This window comes from Poecile atricapillus, chromosome 10 (assembly GCF_030490865.1).
Source record: "Poecile atricapillus isolate bPoeAtr1 chromosome 10, bPoeAtr1.hap1, whole genome shotgun sequence".
Lineage (NCBI taxonomy): Eukaryota > Metazoa > Chordata > Aves > Passeriformes > Paridae > Poecile > Poecile atricapillus.
Genome location: NC_081258.1, coordinates 20,001,407 through 20,022,927, shown reverse-complemented (window position 1 = coordinate 20,022,927; position 21,521 = coordinate 20,001,407). Strand labels below are relative to the sequence as shown.

At 43.4% G+C, this 21,521-nt stretch overlaps 1 protein-coding gene across 1 annotated transcript in view; it reads right to left on the bottom strand.

The window, feature by feature from the left end:
* The window catches only part of BANP (BTG3 associated nuclear protein), a 109,638-nt gene that overhangs the window by 74,007 nt on the left and 14,110 nt on the right, over positions 1 to 21,521 (bottom strand). The window contains exons 5-7 of the mRNA XM_058846033.1: positions 9,382 to 9,504; positions 8,222 to 8,397; positions 58 to 297 (exon numbers count right to left, since the gene is read on the bottom strand). Coding sequence (XP_058702016.1) covers positions 58 to 297; positions 8,222 to 8,397; positions 9,382 to 9,504 — 539 coding nt within the window. The remainder of the gene's footprint in view (positions 1 to 57; positions 298 to 8,221; positions 8,398 to 9,381; positions 9,505 to 21,521) is intronic.

Here is a 21,521-nt window from a genome sequence, read left to right as displayed (position 1 = left end):
TCGAACGCGCTCTCCCAACACCGCTTAACGCATCCGTATCCGCACGCTAAAACTCACAGCGAATCCCGTAGATCATGAGAGGATCCAGCTGCTTCTTGCCGTGCTTCCCCTGGCCCGAGAGGTTGGAGATGGCCTGGATCTCCCTGTGGAAGAGGTAATCCAGCAGGGTCAGGGCCATCTTCTCGGCCGTGCGGCAGTTGGTGCTGATGTGCAGCATGTCGGCGGGCGTGATGGGGCAGCGCACGCGCATCTCGGGGTTGTTCTCGTCGCCCAGCCACGTCCCGTTGGGGTAATCCTCTGAAACACACGTTGGGGAGAGGCTGAGCAAGGGGGCAGGCTCGGGAGATGGCCAAGAAAGTTTGCGTTGTCTCCCCCCAGTTTGCTCCCTGGTGTCTGTGAGATTCCATGAGGTTCCCAGCTGAGCGCAGCGGGATCGCGGCATCGAAACCCAAATTCACCCCAACAGTGACCAAAAATTATTATTGTCCTTCACCTCCTGGCCTACACAGGAGCTGCTGCAGCCAGTCCAGGTGTCCAACACACCCACAGAGATCTCTTTTATTGAGAAGCCACTCTGGGCCCAGAGTTACTGCAGCTCTGGGATATTCTCAAAGCACAGCAAATTTCAAGCCGCCAACAGCTTTTCCCTTACCCCAAACCCATGAGATTAAAACAAGGCTAAGCAAGATGACAGACTTAAGGAATTATAATCAATAGTGAACACTAAGTGGTTCAATCATTTAAAAGGGGCACATCAAGCAATGACAATCATCTAGGATGTAATCAGAGATCCCAAACAAAATTTGACTTTTTTCCTCATATTTACTGGCTACATTAATTTCTAAATAAAAGTTTCCCACGGAACAGACCCAGCAGAAAGATAATTTATCAATCACTAATCATCTTCCCTCTTATTCAAATACAAGACTATCAGGAGCACAGCTGTACTCACCTACACAGACACTTAATATATTAAGAAGCTTTAAGAATATTAAGAAGGTTTTTTCTTTCCCAGTTTCTCAGGGAGAGAAAAAAAAAAAGGAATACTAGGGATTTAATTAAATAAATTATTTCAATTCAAAAGAATACTATGCCCTCAGTTCAATTAAGCTGTGCAAGCAATGCCAAAAGTTGATGGATTTAAGACACCAGAAACTGGAACAGAGCTCAGGACCAATCCCACCTCAAGTGGAGGATGGAACACACGGCCGAGGATGAGACTCCCATTCCAGACATTCCAGAATTCCTCACACTGCTAACAGGAGCTGGGTATTAAACACTCCAGCAATATTTCAGTGTCCACTGACATAGACCATTTGGATTTGATTTCCATGTTTGCTCAAGTCTGTGGAGTAAAACAAGGTTTGCTGACTGAGGGGTCACTCAGCCCTTCCACAGAGAGCTTTACAGTAATTTATTGTGAACAACATTCAGTTACAATTGCATTTATGACTTTCCTTTCATTAAGTGATCTTAGAGCAGAGTTTTGTGATACAGACTAAGCCCAAATTCCTGGTTTCCATAACCCTTCCAAGTCCCAAACAAGGTGGCAGAGCTCAGGTCAAACAGCATCTCCCTCTCACAGTGAGCAGAATCTGCATTTCCAAACCCTGCACTGGCGTTTATCCCACTACCAGCCAGAAGAACTCAATAAAATATAACATAAAAGCAACTCCAAACACTCCAAACTGCTTTTCCAGCACGACCTTTGGCTTGAGTCAGCCCACATGTCAGGGCTGAGTAACGACAGGATGAGGCAAACGTTGGATTGTGCAATCCTGATTTATCACTGCGAGCAGCAGACTATCAGCAGCACCAGAGCCACACCAGCAGGGAATGGTTTGGGCTGGAAGAGACCTTAAAGACCATCTCCTCCACCCCTGCCATGGGCAGGGACAACTTCCACCATCCCAGGCTGCTCCAAGCTCTGTCCAGCCTGGCCTTGGACACTTCCAGGGATCCAGGGGCAGCCCCAGCTCCTCTCAGCATCCTGTGCCAGGGCCTGCCCACCCTCACAAGGAATAATTCCTTCCTCATACTCAGCAGCTTGCAAGGAAAACTATTTATTGTTGATGTATGTACCAACTCATCCCTCAAACTTTTTTCTGCTGAAATCAGAACTTCATGCTCTGTTCTGAATATATTTTTATTCACTTGCAAATTGCTTGTATTTTTTTTTTTATTTTTTTCTTTTTTAATTTGATCCTTTCCTTTTTATCCTGAGCCAGGATAGGTCACACTGGCTGCTTTCTGCTCCCAGTACCAGGTGCCATCTGAAAAATAAAGTGGTTTGGATGAGCTGTGCCTTGTTTTGCATGCCACTGTGTCTGGCCTCACCACAAGTCTGGTTACCATTATCAGGGAAAACAACAGGCTGTTCCTCAAGATAAATGGACTGGCTTAGAAAAATTTGGGCAGATCTGGCGAAGCAAAACCATCTCTGGATCAATGTGTACGTTTTTCAAAGAAATTCTAGGAAGCCTGAATAAATTATCCTCCAGCCTATCACAGCCTTACAGCTCACAGGATTGCTGCTGGGTACAGGAATTTCTACTCTTTATGGAACACCTTTTGCCTGCAGACTTTTCTAACAAATGTTGTTAACCTACATGAACTAAAGATTTTGTTCAATTTGCAAAATCCTCTCTTTTTTCTGCTGGCATGGAGTCCAGAACATACTGTTTTTACCACATGCAACTGTTCTTTTATTGCTCCCAGCCTGGAAAAAAAGACATTATCTTGTTATTCTGACCTATGACCACAATCCCCCCACTAAATTATCTCTTGCATTTTCCTCCTGCTTTCAAAGTTTCAACAGAAAGGGAATTTATTTTATAACCATTTTGCATTAAGCATGACTGAAGTTAACCATGAAACCACTGCAGCTCCGTGAGGGCAAAAAAAGCTGAATTATTCCTTATTTTAGATCAAAAATCATTCCTGCCAGGCTGCCAACACATCTGGCACTTTGTAGGGAGAAAGTACAGGATTGGCACCCAAAAATCTGGTGGAAAGAGGAAAATCCAGGGCTGGTTCTGAGCGAGGCACAAATGCCCTGAGCTCTGGTGTGATGTGGAGGAGAATGGATAAGGAAGGAGAAAACAGAATGGAAATTCTCTCTGAGCAATGAAATACATAAACACTATTGACTAAATCTGGATCACTGGAGGCTCCCAGCACTCAAACATCCTATAATGCACGTGGAATGGTTCTCTAGGAGTATCCTCAGGCTCCAGAGGTGGTACCTGGGTGGAATCTGGGCATGCACTGTGAAAGCCAGACTCACACCCAGCACTGCACAGCCATACCCTGCTGCTGCTGCTCCTTAAAGACTTCCAAAAACTCAGGAAATGTGAGCTGGGTGTGAGGAAGAGAACGCTCAAAGAGCACCCTTCAACAGCACACACACATCTGGAGCTCAGCTCACCACACACCTTCTTGTTTTGCCCCATTTTTCTGTCATTAATTAACTGAGGAAGAATTTCATTCCCTGGCACAGCTGCCCAAGGTGGAGTGTCCCTCTCTGGAGGCATCCCAAACCCACCTGGCTGTGTTCCTCCTGCTCCAGGTGCCCCTGCCTTGGGCTGGGTGATCCCAGAGCTCCCTTCCAACCCCAACCATCTTCTGATTCTGTGGATTTTCCTGCTGTCCTTCAAGGGGAAAGGTGCTTCCTTGCCTTTTTTACACTAAATATCATTTCTCCTGGTCACTTCTCCTTCCAGTGCACAAAGTCAGCTTTGTCCCTCTCTGCACCCACAGCCTCCACAACACACCAATTTCCAGCTCCTCTTCAATGCTCTTTTTTCAGCATTACAAAATTTGCCTTTATCTCCATTCTACTCAGCCCAGTTTGCTTTTCAGTGCTGGTTTTGACCCTTTGTTACTGCATTTCTTTTCCCTCCCAGCACAGCTGACCACCCATCCCTGCTCGGGACGTGCCGGGGGCTGCCACGCAAACGAGGAATTCTCTGGGAACAGGAGGAGCCAGTTTGGGGTCAGCAGCAAGAAAAGCCCTGTCAAGAGAACAAAAACCAGACAGGGGCTGCTCTGGACGTGCTCTCCCACCCAGGGAAGTGACAAACACTGAGCTGTTACATTTTTCCATCGGGATATACTGACATGGGAGCCTAAAAGCAAAGCCAGGCTCTGCTCTCTCCCCAGGAGCTGTCAGTCATTCCTTTAAAACTAGGGAAAACAAAAGGAAACACCTGCCCACAGAAATGCTGGAATTAACATGTTCCATCGCTCCAAGAAGTTGTGTTTATTTTACTCTCAAGGCTGGGTGCAAAGTTGGCAGTGGCAGCAAAAGACTGGTAGGTGCAGAGAGGCAGAAAGATGAATTAATCTTTAAAAAATTAAAATGAACCCCAAAAAAACAAATCCCAACCTACAAAAATAAACCTCCATTTCTAGAGAAATTAAATAACGTTTTGGCTGATGTATAGAAGATTCAACATCAGCATCATGTGGAGGGTTGGAACAGGATGGGCTTCAAGGTCCCTTCCAAGCCAAACCATTCCGTGATTCTGTGATCTTTTAATGAGCTCCTGTCCATTAGCAAGAGTTCACAGGGGCAGTGATTAATTGGCAGAGACTCCAGAGCAATGACTTTATTAATTAAAAATCATTAAGTTCTGTGGAAGGGAGGGACACCTCCAGATCCAGCAGTGGGGCTGTGCTAAAAAAAAAAAGGTTAAAGAGCTTTAAAGTCACATTCAGCAAAAGCTCCTCCAGCACAAAATGCAGTTCAGAGCCTGGGAATTCTGGCTAAGGAATGACACCCACGGCCTGGACACAGAGCTGGAGCTCTTCACTTGACTCTTCTTTCTGGGGGAAAAGAAAGGTTTCATTTCCTTGTGAATATCAAAGAAAATTCCCGGAATCATGGAATGGTTTGGGTTGGAAGGGACATTGGAGATTATCCAGTTCCAGCCCTGACACCTTCCACTATTCCAGGGTGCTCCAAGCCCTGTCCAGCCTGGCCTGGGACACCTCCAGGGATCCAGGGACAGCCACAGTAAATCACATTTACTGATTTTTTTGAAAAAAAAAATCCCTTCTCTGGGAAATCCATTCCAGGGCCTCCCCAAACCTCACAGGGAGGATTTCCTACCCAGTATCCCACCTAACCCTGCCCTGTTTCCATTTAAATCCAGAAGAATCTCGTGCTCCAGGTAAACCTTCCACAGCACACAAAGGCTGTGGCTGAAGGAGACCCAGCCCCAGCTCACTCCCAACACCCTGTGGATCCAGGACCAGGAGATATTTTGGGAATATCCACAGGTTCTTCAGCCTCAGCACAACATCAGTAAGGTCATTTGTTTGTTAAGAATAAACCTCAGTTTTGGTGCAATCCAAGAGAGATTCCCTTATTTTATGACTCATGGTAGGATGCGATCAGATGAAAAGTTCAGATAAAAAAAGATCCAAATAAAATTCAGCAAATAAAAATCCATGGACTCAAAGGGCATTATAAAACCTTGGAAAACGTGTTTCATGTCAGAAAATCAGATTTCTAATTTGGGTTTTGCCCTTTTTTTCCTTGTTTAACATATCTTTCTTATATTTGGGTGGGGGTGGGCCAGTGTTAACTCCAAATATCCCTGTGGCAGACACCTGCAAGAAATTCAACTGCTGGCTCCTAATAATTGGGAAAAAAAAAAACAAACAACCCCAAAGCAATTCAATTTTTATAATTTTCTTTGGCTTTCACAAGTCCTGAAGCCTCATCAGTGTCTTCACATCATTTTGTTTTAGGGTACAAAAGGTTCACTCCTGTTCTGCTCCAGCTCCTTCTCAGTGTCCTGAGGAGTTTGGCAGGAAAGAGCTCCAAGTGCTCATCCCACATGTGAGATCTGATCCTGCCCTGAGCTGGAAAATCCTGTGCACAGATAAGTCTGGGCCATGGACAAAGAGCTGCTTGGATTCCCATTTGGAAAGCAAATCCTGAGTGCTGTTTAATGCTGCCATTATCAAATGACTGCTTCAGATGCCAAGCTGAGGAGACAAGACGTGACTGAGGAGTTCTCTCTGGAAAAAACATCATCAGTCATCCCTTAATTAACACCCAGGGCAGAGCAGTCTCCCCTTCTCTGCTCCAAAATCACACATTTCCAACTCTGCATCAGAAACTGGAGGGACAGGACACAGGGAATGGTTTCAAGCCAGGGTTAAATGGGATATTGGGAAGGAATTCCTCCCTGTGAGGTTGGGGAGACCCTGGAATGGAATTCCCAGAGAGGCTCTGGCTGCCTCTGGATCCCTGGAAGTGCTCAAGGCCAGGCTGGACAGGGTTTGGAGCAACCTGGGACAGTGGAAGGTGTCAGGGTTGGAATTGGAAGAGCTTTAAGGTCCCTTCCCACCCAAACCATTCTGTGATTCGGTGTCTTCAGAGCTATGAAGGCCCAAAGATTCACAAATGAAGTTCCTTGCAAGGAGGAAACTAAAGACCAGCTGCAGCATTTTAGGGAAATCCAATTCAGAATCTTTAGAACTTGAAAAATGCACAAGAACTCTGGAAAGCACAGGAAAAGAGTCTCAAAATAACTTTTCCTGCTGTTACCACCATGAAGGTGCAAGTGCAGTGTGTGAAAACTGAAAAGAAAAATAACATTGGGCCATTACATTCATCCCATGCAACCATTATAGAATAAACCATTATAGAATAAACCATTATAAAAGAAATTTCCTCATGTTTAGTGTGTAACACTTAATGGCTCTCCTGCTCCAAAAGTTTCAGTGAAATTAAAAAAGCTCTTCCTGTGCTCTTTGCTCTGCATAATCCAAAGCTCACTGTTTTTAAGCCTAATTAGAACGTTCACAATTAAATAAAATGCACTGCTGTGTTTCAAGTGAGAAGATGCTGCACTTCAAAACTCCCAGTAAGAACAAATGCATTCCAAAATTAACTGGATTTAAAACACATATGGAATGAAGTCACAGTGTTCAGTCAGCAAAAAACCCAGCCTTGTTCTACACCATTACTGGAACTGGGTCAAAGCTCCTGTATCATTATTTTTCAGGGATAGAAAGGCAATAACGCTAATTTTTAAATTATTACAAAAGCAACCGGCAGAGAGAAAACAGTGCCTTTATAGAAATCCATTTCCTAAATCCTGAAAATATCCAGAGCTCAGTGTCAGATCAAACCAACTCTAAACACAGTTTAGTTTTGCTTTCCAGAGCCAGGATGACAGAGTGGAGCTGCCCTGAACAGCTGGTGTTTGGTCTCAGTCCTGGGCTGGGATCTCCATCCTCAGCCCCTCAGGTTTTACCTGTGCACCCCTCAGGGTCACCTGGAATTCTGTCCCAGCTGATGAAAGCCAAAGGCTGCTGTGGCTTTGCCTCTCCCTGCACACCAGCCCTGTTATTCTCCATCTCTTCCTTTATTAATAACTGAATTTGTGCCACCCTGCAGGTGAAGTCACTTAGCAATTCCCTCCCGTGCAAGGGCAAGGGCAGGTGGAGGGGGGGTCACTGATCTGATCCTCCAAGCATTCATCAATCTCAGAGGTTTTGGATGGATGAGCGTTCCAAAGGTCTGAGGCAAATCAGATCTGCAGACATTAATGGATTGGGTGTTTCTTCAGAATTTACATGCACATCAGTGGGTCAAACCCCACGTTTGTGCAAATCTGTGCCAGGCCAAGGCAGAAAGGGAATTATACTAAAAACATCCTCCTGATGCTGCTTTGCTCCTGGCATAGTAAAAATTCTGCAATCACTGAGGTTGGAAGAAACCTCCAGGATCAGAGTCCAGCCTGTGCCCAGTCCCCACCTTGTCCCCAGCCCGGAGCTCTGAGTGCCACATTCAGGAATTCCTGGGACACCTCCAGGGATGGGCACTCCAACCCTCCCTGGGCACTTCCAATTCCTGATCCCCCTTTCCATGGGGAAATTCCTGCTGCTGTCCACCCTGAGCCTCCCCTGGCCCAGCCTGAGGCCGTTCCCTCTCCTCCTGTCCCTGTTCCCCCTGGCTGTCCCCTCCTGGCAGGGAGCTGTGCAGAGCCAGAAATTCCCCCTGGATGGGCCAAATCTCCAGTTTACAGGACTTGTTCTGGAGAGGACCTCGGTTTCCCAAGATAGCTGAGGGTTTTCCAGCAAGGCCTTTAGGATGCTTGCTCTCCTGGCTTGAGTTACCTCAGCAATTACAAGCATAAGAGTACTGAGGTCACACAAAAAGCACAAACAAGGCCAAGAACGGCCCTGGCAGCAGCCATACCTTCAGAGTTGAGGGTGATGAGGGTGACGTTGTTGCCGATGCTCTGGCTGCCCACCTGGCCGCTGTTGGACACGGAGTCGCTGGCCTCGGAGCCGCTCTCGCCGTCCTCGTTGTGGCTGTCGTCGTGGCCGGGCACCTTGACCACGATGGTGTTCTGCCGGCGCCCCGGCACCGCGCTGCAAGGAACAGCGTGCACCTCAGAGAGCCCCTCAGCACGGAACTGCCAAATCCCAGAGTTTGGGGTTCAGCTGCTTTGGGGTTCCCCTGCACGTGCTCGTGGGGGGACTGAAAGCGCTAATGGACAAAAGGAACGGGTTGGATAAAACGCGCTCCTTCAAACCGCTCTGCTCCTGTGGGACTCGCAGCTACCCAGCAAAATAAAAACCACACAGAATCACCAGGCTGGAAGAGATGAGTTCAACCCATTCCCAAACACCTCAGCTAAATCATGGCACCGAGTGCCACATCCAGTCTTTTGTTAAAAACATCCAGGGATGGCGACTCCACCACCTCCTCAGGCAGACAATTCCAGTACTTTATCTCTCTTCCTCTAAGATTAATATATTTTTGAAAATATATATTTTTATGTATTTTTTTTTTTAATATATTTTTTGAAAGTATTTTTTCCTAACATCCACCCTATGTTTCTCTTGCTGCAACTTAAGACTGTGTTCTTTGGGTCACAGCAGAAGGAATGAAAAAATCTTAGGTATCAATTGCCTACATCTGCTTCAATGGAAAAGTCTAGGCCCTGTGTGCAGAACAAAAGAAATATCCGAGTAATTTATAAAAATATATTAATTACAACCATTTTCCACCCAGAATCCCTAGGTCTGCTTGCTTAAAATTCACTTTAGGTAGTCCAAGTTTTCCTTGGACTGCACAGTCCTCCATCAGCTGGTTAAATACAGGGTTTTGGCGTGCTCCCAAGGGATTGTGAATCCATGTAAAAATCCTTCTTTAACTTAACACAGAGATAATCCCAGCTCCTCCAGGATGTTCTCTCCCATCAAGAGGGAAGCAGGAGAACCCATCCAAGCCCAGGTTCAATCTTTCCCCCATTATCACCTCGAGCATTCCTCGCTTTCCCTTCAAATTGCCTTTGAAACTGGTCCTGCCCAAGGAGGGACTGAGGGAGGATTGCAGGGAATGTCACTCACTTGCTGAGGATGTTCTCCAGGGAATCTGCTGCTCTGCTCAGCGGCTCCTCCTGCCCCACCATCTTGGCCACGATGGAATTCTGCCGGTCGTTGTTGAGGATCACTGTGGTCTGAGGGACAACACTGCAAACAAAAAGAAAAAAGCACAGAGGGAACGGGAATGTAAAGGAGCAAAGCTTATAAATAATCCATGAAGAGGTTTTTAGTTTAAGTAATCCAGGGAGGCCTCTGGGCCTCGTCCCTCTCCCGACATTGCTGACGCCGGCAATCCATCGAGCCTGACACCTCCAGCACTCCGATTTTTCCAGAGGATGGATGGCTCCAATGGAATTATATCAAAGTCCACGACCCCTGGGGAAGCAATAAGGAATTCATCAATTCAGGACACACGGGGGAAGTCTGTAAATCACAGCTCCACCAAATTCCTTCTGGGAGAATCCCGGCGTTTGCAGAGGTGCTGTGGCCACTGTACACGGTAATGCACCGGTTTCAGCAGATGACTCCTACGAAAAGAGAATCTGAAAGGATTGATTGCAAAAGAGGATGATGAGCATGGTTAAAGGGTGTGTGTTGTCCTCCAGGGTGAGGAGATGAGCAGCTCAAGAAGCATCAGAGCAAACAGGACCAGACTGTAACTGAATAAAACAAGACTAAACCACCTGAGTGCATTTCACACATTAAAAACCCTAAAACCAAACACCAAAATCATTTCATGCGTGAGAAACCACAAAAAGCTTCTCTTATCGCTCCTGATGCCAATGGAGAAGGAAAACTTGAGACATGCAGTTTACACTGGGCTGCAAAAGGAAATGTGAAATAAACAGCTGTCTCCACATGCAGACTGGCACCCCATCTGTTTGCAGTAATTATTCACATTACTGCCACACCATCACTCAATATTCCAGAGGGGGATTGGAGACTTCAACTGCTCCTGCTGTGCTCAGGGAGAACCAAAGCACAGAAATGTTGGTTTAGTTCCCCTCTGCTCCCCACAGTCAACAGCTCACTCTTGTTTCCACTGCTCCAACATCCCAAACGTGACTGGGGGTCGTTTATTTTCCCTTGGCTAATTGCTGAAGCACAAACGAAGCCGATCTGGTGACAGCCAGTGCGTTTCCTTCAGCTGTAGCAGAGCACGCACTTGAACACTCACGTGGCTGTGTGAGCCTGAAACGCCAAATTATCCATCAGCAAGGGGAGATAAGGGCCTGTCGTGGAGCTGAGGATGGATGGAGCCCGGTTTTGGCACAAATAAAATGCTTGACCCCAGAGTTTTTGGCTCCAAAAGTCGCAGGCTCTGATGCCCTGCCTCCCACTGCCAGGGTCTGCGTGTGCTGCTGGAAACAGATGGGATTCCTCAGGGAATCCAAGGATCTCAGACCTGGGGAGGCTCTGGAAGATGTTTGGCTCGTCCCAGACCAGTGCAGGCTCTGCCAGAGCTCCTCACGTGCACGTGGAGCTCAGATTTTAGAAAGAAATAAAGAAATGGGGGGTTCTGTTGCTTTCCTGTCGTTCTCTGGAGAATCAGGATTTAGGGTGACTCCAGTCACCTGCTCAAGGGGGAAACTCACACATTTTTGTTTTAAAAATAAGACAATTCTCATCTCTTTCCTCTGTGCCAAACATTTGAAAACCTCACCAAACACTTGATACAACAAGATGTGGCAGCTCCCAGGCCAGCAGCGTCGTGTGTGTGCTCATTACATTTCCCAAATTATCCAAACAGCTCCTCTGCAAGTTCTCACATCCAAGTCTAAAATGTTCAAGTATTTTGCACTTCCTTTCAGACACTGTTCTTTATCACCATCTCCCTTGCAATCACTTCTGAAGGCCTGTTTAAAATGTCACTTACCAAAGCTTCTTTTTAATGAAGACTCTGAATAATTAATTTCAACTGGAGAGATAAATGCAATAAAATTACATTTAGAAAGTCCTTAGCATTTTGCTCTTATTAAAAAAAAAAGCCTTAGCACTAAAAATTGGCATAAAATAAGGAATTAGGGGGGGTTGCTTTGTTTTAGGAATGCTCATTTTTATGGATTTGCTTGAAATTCTTCCTGCTGTCCAATCTGAGGCTGCTCCCTCTCATCCTGTCCCCGTTCCCTGGGAGCAGAGCCCAATTCCCACCTTCCTGCACCCTCCTGGCAGGGACTAATGTGATTATATATATATAAATATATATATAATACGTATAATATAAATAATATATAGTATATATATATTTTTATATATCAATAAATAGTTATGAATGGATACAAAATTAAAAATTGAATTCTACATGAAATCAAAATACGGTGCCAAGCCGACAAAAATCCTTTAAAGTTCATTACAACCAAGTGCATCCTTGGATTATTCCAATTCCTTTCTTCAATCTCTCCCTCTCCTTCTGAAGATGAAACAACTTGAACCATTCCTTTTGTACTAAAACACAGAAAACACAAAGGAGGAGGAGGAAAGCTTTGGATATTCCCTCAGTTCCCAAGGGAAGAAACTTTTAAGTGCTGCCAGTACTCAGGGGGAAGATGGAAGGAAAATATTCCAGGGGTCAGGGGGAGTTTCACAAACCCAGAACTTTCCATCTGTGCTCATATTCCTTTCCCCAGAAGCATTAGGACTTGGAGAGACTGGAGCAGCAATTTGCCTCTTCTTGGACACAAATCTCTAAAAAAAAAAATTAAATGCATGCAACCTGCAGATATTTGGGAATTTTTTAATGCAGTTTACTGAATAATCTGTCAAATTATGGGTGAAAATATTCCTAAAAAATAAATATATCAACTAATGAATTGCATATTTAGCCTCTGATTTTTGTTTTGTTTTGCTTTTTTAAATCCAAAAGGCCAGTCTATATTTTACATAAGGAAATTGCTGCCAAAGGTCATTTTCAGTATGGAAAATGTGTGAGTCAGATCTGATCATTCATCTTAAAGGCTGGGGTTCCACTGCCAATAATCTGCCAATCACCCCGAGTGCAGCCAGAGACAGAAAAGAACTTTTGGCAATGCCAGGACCATCCTCTGCTCCTCTTCCCAGCTGAGCTTTCTGTTTGGAGAGAGAGAAATCAGGCAGAAGGAATGAGCTGACATTTCTCTCTTCCATGAGGATCAAAAGAGTTTCTCTAAAAAACCAAAAGTGACTTGGAGTGAGATTTTCAGACAGGTTCTTCCCTTTGTCCTCACTCCCATGGATCAGTTCATGGAGAAGCAATAATGGGAAGAAGAGCTGGAATTCCTGCTGGAAAACTCTCCAGCCTTAAGGAAAGCCAGGCTGGAAAAGATCCCTTGAACTCTGGTATTTCTCAGTTGAAATTCAGATTTAAATGTACAATTCATGTGTGGAGGAATATCACAGTTACCCCTAGCAGGGAGAAAATTGAAATATAACAAATATTGTTGTACATTGTGGTGTTTTCCTTATTTTTTTCCCCAGTTTATCTTTCACTAACACTCGTGTTCAGCCCCTCTTTGCATCTTTTCATCATTATTTAGGAAGATAATGTCAAAATGCTCCTTCCTCCTGATGGCCACATGCTTCCTTCGCCTGCTGCTCACACAGACCCAAAAAGGAGTGAGAAAACCCACTCAGGATCTGACACTGCACCAAACCCACAGACTGGCAAAGAATCCATGAAATTCCATTGGATTTATGCCCCAAGATGAACAAACCTGGCGAGGAGCAGGCTGCTCCCTGAGCAGGGGGGAAGCCAAGGCTGCACAGGCACCCCAACAATTCCAAGTGAAATTCCCAAATTTGTGCTCCAGGCACAGCCCATTGCCAAAAATTCAGCAGTGGAATCCAGCATTTTCAGTGAGAGTTCAGGATTAAAAATTCTCCTTGGAGTCTGAGCATCCCCCAGAGAAGCCCCAGGATGAGGTCCTGGAAAAGGAAAAGCCAAAGAACACCAGGCAGGGCTGGAAAAACTCCTGGAGCTGAGAGGCCTGGGAGCAATTTATAATAAAAGATAAAGCAAATTATGCTTTATCCAAACAATTTAAACAGTCAACATCAAATTTTCAACTCAAGTAAGTACAAATCAGAGACTTTACAAGTTACAAAATCCATCTTTACCTACAGAGGAGCCTCTGGTTGGCTGGGGGCAGGAAAACATCAATTACCAGCGTCAAATTAAGTTTAAAATTATTTTTTTTTTTAAATTTAATTTTAGTTTTAATCCCATTTTCAAAGCTGTTAAACTCTCCTGGGGATTTTTGTGCACTGAGAAATGATGTATCAAGATAATAACATCCATTTCCAAGGAGTTCAACTGCCTGAGAGCCACAGGTGATCCCAAATCCTCCTGCTCCCAAGCCAGGCTCCTTCCTCCAGGGATTTTCCACCACCTCAATGGGGACACAAATTATTTGAGATCTTGGTTTAAAAAAAAAAAAAAAAACAACAAAATTTAAAAATCCCTCATTTTAACCACAGCTGAAACTGTAAAAATTAAGTGTAGTGACACAGGGTCCAAGGAAAGTTTTGCCTTTAAGAAATACATAAAGCCAAGAAAAATAGAGGAAAAAAAAACAAAAACAGAAAAAAAATTGGAAAAACAAATAGCAAAAAAATAGCAAAAAATAGGGAAAAAAATAGAAAAATCTTTTTAAAAATAGGGAAAAAATAGAAAAAACTTTAAAAAATAGAAAAAAATGGAAGAAATAGAAAAAAGAAAAAATAGAAAAATATTTTTTAAAATGGGAAAGAAAAAATAGGGAAAAAAGCTTTTAAAAAAATGGGCAAAAAAGAAAAAATAATAGGAAAAAATGAGAAAAAAATAGGGAAAAAACAGAAAAAAATCCATCCAGGCCACACGTGACAAAACCAGTTTTGAAAAGTGCTAGAAATTACATTAATTGTCAGTCTTCTACTTTTGATTATGGCCAAGAAAAGGCTGGGTCATGCCATAAGCACCAGGTCAATACCACCCTTTTTGAAGATAAATGTACTCATAAAAATACAACAGCAGAGATATCTTGTTTTCAGGCAGGCTGGAGAGAAATTTACAGTTATTACCCTTCTTTGAGCCTTTACTTCCTGAGGCAGATAAGGAGCAGCACTGCAGCAAGTGGAGATTGTGCTCAGTGGGAAATGAGGGAGCTGCCCTGATCCTCAGCAGCTTCCAGGAGTGAAATTATTGATTCAAACAGAAATTCTGGATGTTTAGGAAACACAGTTTGAAATAGGAGTAAAGACTCAGAATCCTTCATTATACAATTAGTTGCTTTGAGCTGATTTTCCTGATTTTCTGACAAATTCTGGGATCAGCAGAAGTTTAAGTGCTAAAACCTTGGGAGGGGTAGGAGGCAGTGTTAGAACTTGGATTTCAAGGTGTTAATTACAGGAATTGAAGCCTCACTGATCAGCAGGTAACAAATAAATACAATATCAGGTTCCTGCAAACAGCCCTGAGTTCTCTCTGAGGGGTTTGTAAAGAATTCCCACCAGGTAATTCTGCTTTTCCAAGTTCCCAGCCAGCTCTGTGCCCTTGCCACCACCACAGACATTTTCCAGCCATTCCAAGGATGCTTGGAATGAAATTAGGGACTAAATCCCGAATTTCCAGATCCCCTGAGGGCACCTTAAAGAAATCCTGCTCTTCCCTTGGTATGAAAACCACAATTTCAGGAGTTATTGGGAGCAGATTTCCTGCTCATGGAACAAAGAGATGGAGCTCAAGATATGCAAAAATGTACAGTTCTTGAAAAAAAAAGGGGGAAATGATGTTTGGAAATACATTCCAAGGGGTTTTAGGGGTGGAAATGCAGCAGTAAAGTGGCAGCTGCTGCCAAGGAAAGCAGATGGAGCAGGGGCTCCAAACTCAGTGAGATCTGGGAGATGTAACAGAGCCACAAAGGTTGGAAAAGATCTCCAGGATCAGCAATTCCAACCTTTCAGGCTGGTTCATCCTTGAAGATCTGAATTCCTCTACTGCTCCTTTCCATCCTGCTTCAAGTAAAACTGGGGCCCTCCAAACCCACTGAAATAAATCAATTATTTCTTTTTCAAACTCGAGTGTTTGAAATTACTCTAAATTTCATTTATTATTTGATTCTCCAAAAGCAAGACCAGTGGTTTCTGCAATTTTTAAAAATACAGTTACTGGTATTTTAAACTGCTCTAAACTGGTACACAAATTATTCTGTGACACCACTAAAATTCCTGTTATTTCCAAACCTTGTCCCTTTAATCACAAATTGATTACCTGCTCTCCTCTTCATTCATTTTCTTGCACTGGCAGAATTAATTTTCCAACCTACAGGAAAAGTTTCCAGGGACTGGTTTTACTGCTGGATTTTCAAATTCCCAGTGACTGGACCATTCTAAATATTTAAATTCTGCCAGGCTGGAACCCAAAAGAATAAATAAGGCTTTTCTGCCCCCTTCTGTTTATTGTCTGCTCAATAAATTAAATATATTGTGTGTAACACAGCCTTTCACAACCCAGTGCTCTGCTTCACATAGATAAAGATTTTTTAGAGTTTCACTAAACATTATCCCATTTTCCAACATCCCTGAGGTAAAAACCTGCCCACTTTTATTAAATACAATCATTTGTTAATTGTTTCTTTAGGCAGAAGGCAAAGATGAGCCCTAAGAAGGCGTTTGGAACCAAATTCCACATCCTGCACCTTTCCATTTATTCCTGGAATGTGCTCATGGAGCCATGGAATTAAATGTTCTGCTTTCCCTGGAATTTGTCTCATTGATGGGATTTAAGGGGGGAGGTTAAACCACATTTTAATTGATTTTAAATGTTCTTAGACAGTAATTAGACCAGTAAATGCCCCCCTAATCTGTGTCTAAATCCAAATCCTGTTTGATTCCCATGTATTCCTTTTTTTTTTCCCCTTCCCAGAAACCCTTACAAATTAAAGGATGTTGATTCTAAATGGAACTAAAAGGATTCCCTGAGGTCTCTGACCCAAAGCAAGTGTTTCAGCTGAGTGGGGATAAATAAACTGTTTATCCACATAAGAGTGAACAGGGATCCTGCAAACCTCCCAAATTAAAGGATTTTTAACTGAGATAAGTTAACAGCTGAAAATGTAAAATCTCCAAGCAAAAAAAGTAAAATATCAAACCTGGTAACACACCTGAAACCTTTGTCTAAACTCGAAGAAGCTTTATTACCTAAAATCTGATTTTCAGATTCTTAAATTCTCTTTAAGAAGTCAAAATCACCTCTTTGTAAAAGTTCATTTTGGTGTTTTAAGCCTGACAGGCACATTTGAAACAGCACCACTGCAATTAAAAAGATCCAAACCACACTTTTTCCATCCTTTCCTCAGCCCTAAATCATCAGCTGCTACTTGCTGAGCTCTCACTTGAATTATTGGCCTCTCAGAAATGATATTTCATCAGAAACCATTAATTCTAGAAAAATTGCAGTGGGGAGAAGGAATCCACAGTTCAAATCTTGGTCAGTCTGAAAAGTTTCATAAATGAATTCCACCCCATCCACGCAGGAATTATTGAACTCTCCAAAACACAGCTGAAAGGATGATGCTAAATTGATGGTTTAATTCCATAACTGACCTTTCTCTCTCCCCTTAAATGCTTAAATTGCTTCCCAATTTATTCCCAAATTTCTGGGCACTCGGCTCCCCAATATCCCAGTGCAACGCTCCTGGAATGTGAAATTCCACAAGAACTCTGCTGGGTGTGGGAGCTGTTTAATGGGAGATGCCACTTCCTTCTAATCCTGGGGGAATTTGGAATGAATAAAAATCCCAGCCCTTATTTTCAGTCTCAACTTGTGCTGCTGATAGAAATACAGAAAGGATCACAGAAATCTTCTCCATGAAATCCACGTGGCCAGGAAGGCAAAATCAAATTAAACCTCAAGAGGTTGAGGCTGACAAGTTTTGTGACAAATTAGGAGATTTTGGAAAGCATTGTCATGTTTTCCAAGGAATTAAAGATGTCAAGTTTTGGGAGGCTTTTATTGGGTTTTTTTTTCCCTTCCACAGCCAAAGGAACAACAGAACCCTGGATAATGGAAGAGGAGCTGACAGATAATCTAATAATGCCTTTATTTCATTTGTTCTGTTTATAAACTCAATTTTTGAATGCAGGACAGAACTGTAATTTTCAGAGAAACTTCTCTACTACACCTCAAGAAGGAATTTGGGGTTTTTATCCCATATTCCAAGGCACAGCAATTCCTCCAGGCAGAAATGCTGCTCGGTGCTGGCACTGACAGCCACCGACCTCCTTCATGTACAAAACCACACAAAACACAATTCACAAACTCTGCCTGAAAACAGAGTGTTCAGACACGAGTGATGTGTGAAAACCCCTTGATCTCTTTATCAGAACTGAAAACAGGGGCCTCAAAAGGCTGGAAAAGCAACAGTTTTGTGGCCCAATCCACAAAATGATGAACAGCCATACAAATTCTCATCCCCTTAACTGAAATTTCACTTTACCAAATTATTTTGCTCAAAAACATGAAAATTTTGCTTCCACTTCTTCTGTGCTCTTTAAAAATCTTGTGATTCTAAACAGAATTTTTTAATTCCTGAAGTGTTAACAATGATTTTTTCATTGTCAATACTGACTCTGTCCCCCAGTTGTGCCATTTTCCTGCAGCCCCTTCCTCCTCAATCCTTCAGGAAAACAGCCCCAGGATTCCACCTGGGAGAATCCCCAGCTGTGACCCTAGAACTCAAATAATCAAAATAATTGTTTGCAATGATTTATGGAATTCAAAATAAATGTTTGCTCAATGCCAGAGACTGCTGACAGAAAGGGAAAGGTTGGGAATTCATCAATCCCAGAGGGTCCATCCCCAAAAATATCAACAAACCAAAAAAGTCCAGTTGTGGTTGTATCCAGGCCTCCCAGAATTCACCTTTTTTTTGCACATTTGCTGCTGGGTGAGGCCCCAGGAAAGGGAAGGATAAATTAAGGATTAATAAACCTGGATTGTGACAGAATTCCTGAAAACCTGGGCAAGTCCAAAGCTTCTCCAAATCAAACCTTGACAAGTCAACCCAAATTTCTGACTCTGTGTGACTCCCTCCCATCCCCAGGCACTGCTGAGTTGTCTCCAGGGAAATGTTTTTTTCCAGGCCTGGAATTTTCAGTGTGTGAGCTCAGGCTGATTCATGGACCTGCACCTTGAAAAGAAATCCCTCACCCTGCAAGATCCTCTGCTCCTCAATCCATGCTCTGCTTCCAAATCGATCGATTCAAATCTTCCTGCAAATTCAAGCTCTTCAGAAGCAATTCCAAGAAGGAGCAATTAGCTCTTAAATTAAGTTTAAACCAGCAAAAATCCTGAAGGTTCACAATGTTAATTTATTTATCACCGAGTGAAATAAAAGGATATAAAGTGGTTTACATCCCCTAATGAGTTATAATATCAACTGCAGTGAACACAGGGAAGAGACTCAGCAGCCACTGCTCACTGATAAGGGCTGAGGAATTATTATTCCTCCTACAAGTCTGGATTAGCATAGTGGGATAGTTTATTATAATCTGTAAAAATCCTCCTGATAAAAATGCAATTAGGTTGGCCAAGGGGTTTGTAACTCACAGAAGAAATAAATATATAGATATATATATAAATTTTAAAAATAGAATTCTGGTTATTTTAGGGTTTATACACCAATGCTTTGATTATATTTCTTTAGGTCTGTTTGTTTTCCTAAAGGTTTTATGCAGGAGCAACAACATTTTTGCTAAATCTAGAACAGTCCCCCTACAATTCATTCCACACCACATTCCCTGCTTTACAACCTCATTTAAAATCACCTCAACTCTCAGTTTTGCATTATTTGACCCCAATCCCACTTGTAAACAAGGAAACATTCAGCAGAAACACAGCTCTGGAATTTGGGGGATGTGGAGCCAGGAGGCTTTGCCAAATGGCACGTTGCAAAGTGGGTTCCAAACTCAGTTCAGTTCTTCTGCTGATTAAATTTAATGGTAAAACAAACATTTTAATGATGCACACCTACAAAAATACCACAAATTCAAACATCCCATCTGGTACAAAACTGCATCTGAGGAACCTCCACATTAATAAGGCAATGCTCAACCCCCAACGAGTTTTGTTCAAGGACACCAGGATGGATCTCGGCTCGTTAATTGAGTGCAATTAATCTGCAGTTCTATTTAACTGTCCCACTCTCATTAAAGACAAAAACATAAACGTTTTTATCTCTAGACTTGTTATCAATTAACCACAAATGCATATGGAACAGAACCAGATGTTTGTGGTCTGTATTTCACCTGGAGCAAAAAAATGGGTCCAGGAAAATACCTGAGCTTCATTTACCTCTGGATTTTCTCCATTTACCTCTGGATTTTCTCCATTTACCTCTGAACACCTCCAAGCTGGCCTTGGGCACTTCCAGGGATCCAGGGGCAGCCACAGCTGCTCTGGGCACCTGTGCCAGGGCCTGCCCACCCTCACAGGGAGGAATTTCTTCCCAATATCCCACCTAACCCTGCCCTCTGGCAGTGGGAGCCATTCCCTGTGTCCTGTCCCTCTATCTCTTGTCCAAAGTCCTTCTCCATCTTTCCTGTTGTCTCTTCCACGTTCTGGAAGGCTGCAATAAGATCACCCCAAAGCTTCTCCAGGTGAACAATCCCAGCCTTTCCTCCCAGCAGAGCTGCTCCATCCCTCGGATCACCCCGGAGCCTCCTCCAGACTCCCTCCAGCTCCTCCCTGTGCTGGGGCAGCTCTGCAGGTGGGGTCACACCTGAGAGGCAGAATCGTGGCCAGCCCCCCACCCACCAGCTCCTGGCATTCCCCCAGGCCCAATTCTCAGCCAGGATCCCGAGCTATTTACTGGATTTATTCCCATTCTTTTCCAAGAGCTGCTCTCCTGGCAGCACCAGCTCCCACGACAGCCTTTAACAACCACAACTTTTTGTTACAGCAGCAAAGCCAGCATGAGTTTGGTGGCAGGAGGAAGTCAAGGAGCCTGAGAATCCCATTCCTGTGGAAAACCTGAAAATCCCTGTCCCTAATTTATGGGAAGCTCTGCCTTCTGCGATGGATGGGGAAGAGGGAAGGACACAGAGCTGGTACAATGGAACAGCCTTTAATTGGAAACAATCAACAAGTGATAAAGGGATTTATGGATGAAAACCAGGGAATTCAGGGAAACATTCTGTCCCTCTGCAACTGGAGAGTCCCCAGTGCCAAATTAAACACATCCAGCCCTATTTTCTCTCGAGTCCCACAGGCCACAGTCTGCTCCAGAACAAAAAGCCTTCAGTGCTCTCCTGGCATCACACCTTTGATAATGTGCAACTTCAGACCAACAGCAACAAATATTTGGGGCAGAGATTCCTGCTGTCTTCAAGACTTCTATCTAAATGATGGTCAGACTGGCTGAGGAGCAAAAATTTGTAACCCAAACCAAAAGATGAAGCACCATCAACAGCCAGGACAGATTTCTGATGGCTGCAGAGATATAAAAACAAAGCAAACCAAACCAAGCAGTTCAGGTCTGACAAATCCCTTCAGAAACTCAGAATAGTGCAATTTACAGAGGAAAGCATTCACTGAGCAGGAATTAATAGGGTCCCAAAGGGGCCATGGGTTCCTGAAAAGATTTCTGAAGCCTTTTGTGCACAAACCACAGTAAAAAAGTTCAGCTCGTGCACAAGAACTTGAAGATCTCTAAATTAATGACAAAAAAACATATCAGCCCAGATTTCAAGAAGATTCTTGAAGAAACAGTTATTGAGAAAAGAGTATTTAGCAAAAACCCTGGTGTAAACTCTGGTTACTTCCTCTATGATCCAAGTCCTTATTCCATGTACTTTGCTGCTGTTATTACACAACCCAGTCACAATTAATCTTTTCAGTGTATGACCCCCTCAAAAGCAGAGGTAAAACCAGACACAGCACCTGCTTAAAAGAAAAATTAAATGCCTGCACACCTTTGTAATGGAGAATAAAAAGTAGTTATTTAGAGAAGTATGAAATGTTTTCCAGCTATAAAAATACAAAAAAGGAGGAAGAAGTGTTGGAGAAAAGAGTCTTTTGTTAAGCAGATTTCTCTGGCTGGGATCACCTCGATGATAAGATGACAGACACATCAAGATTTAGGTATTTAAAACCACATTAGGGAAGTGAGACACGAAGGGACTGCAGGTCAAGCCTGCTCTTTCAGCAAAGT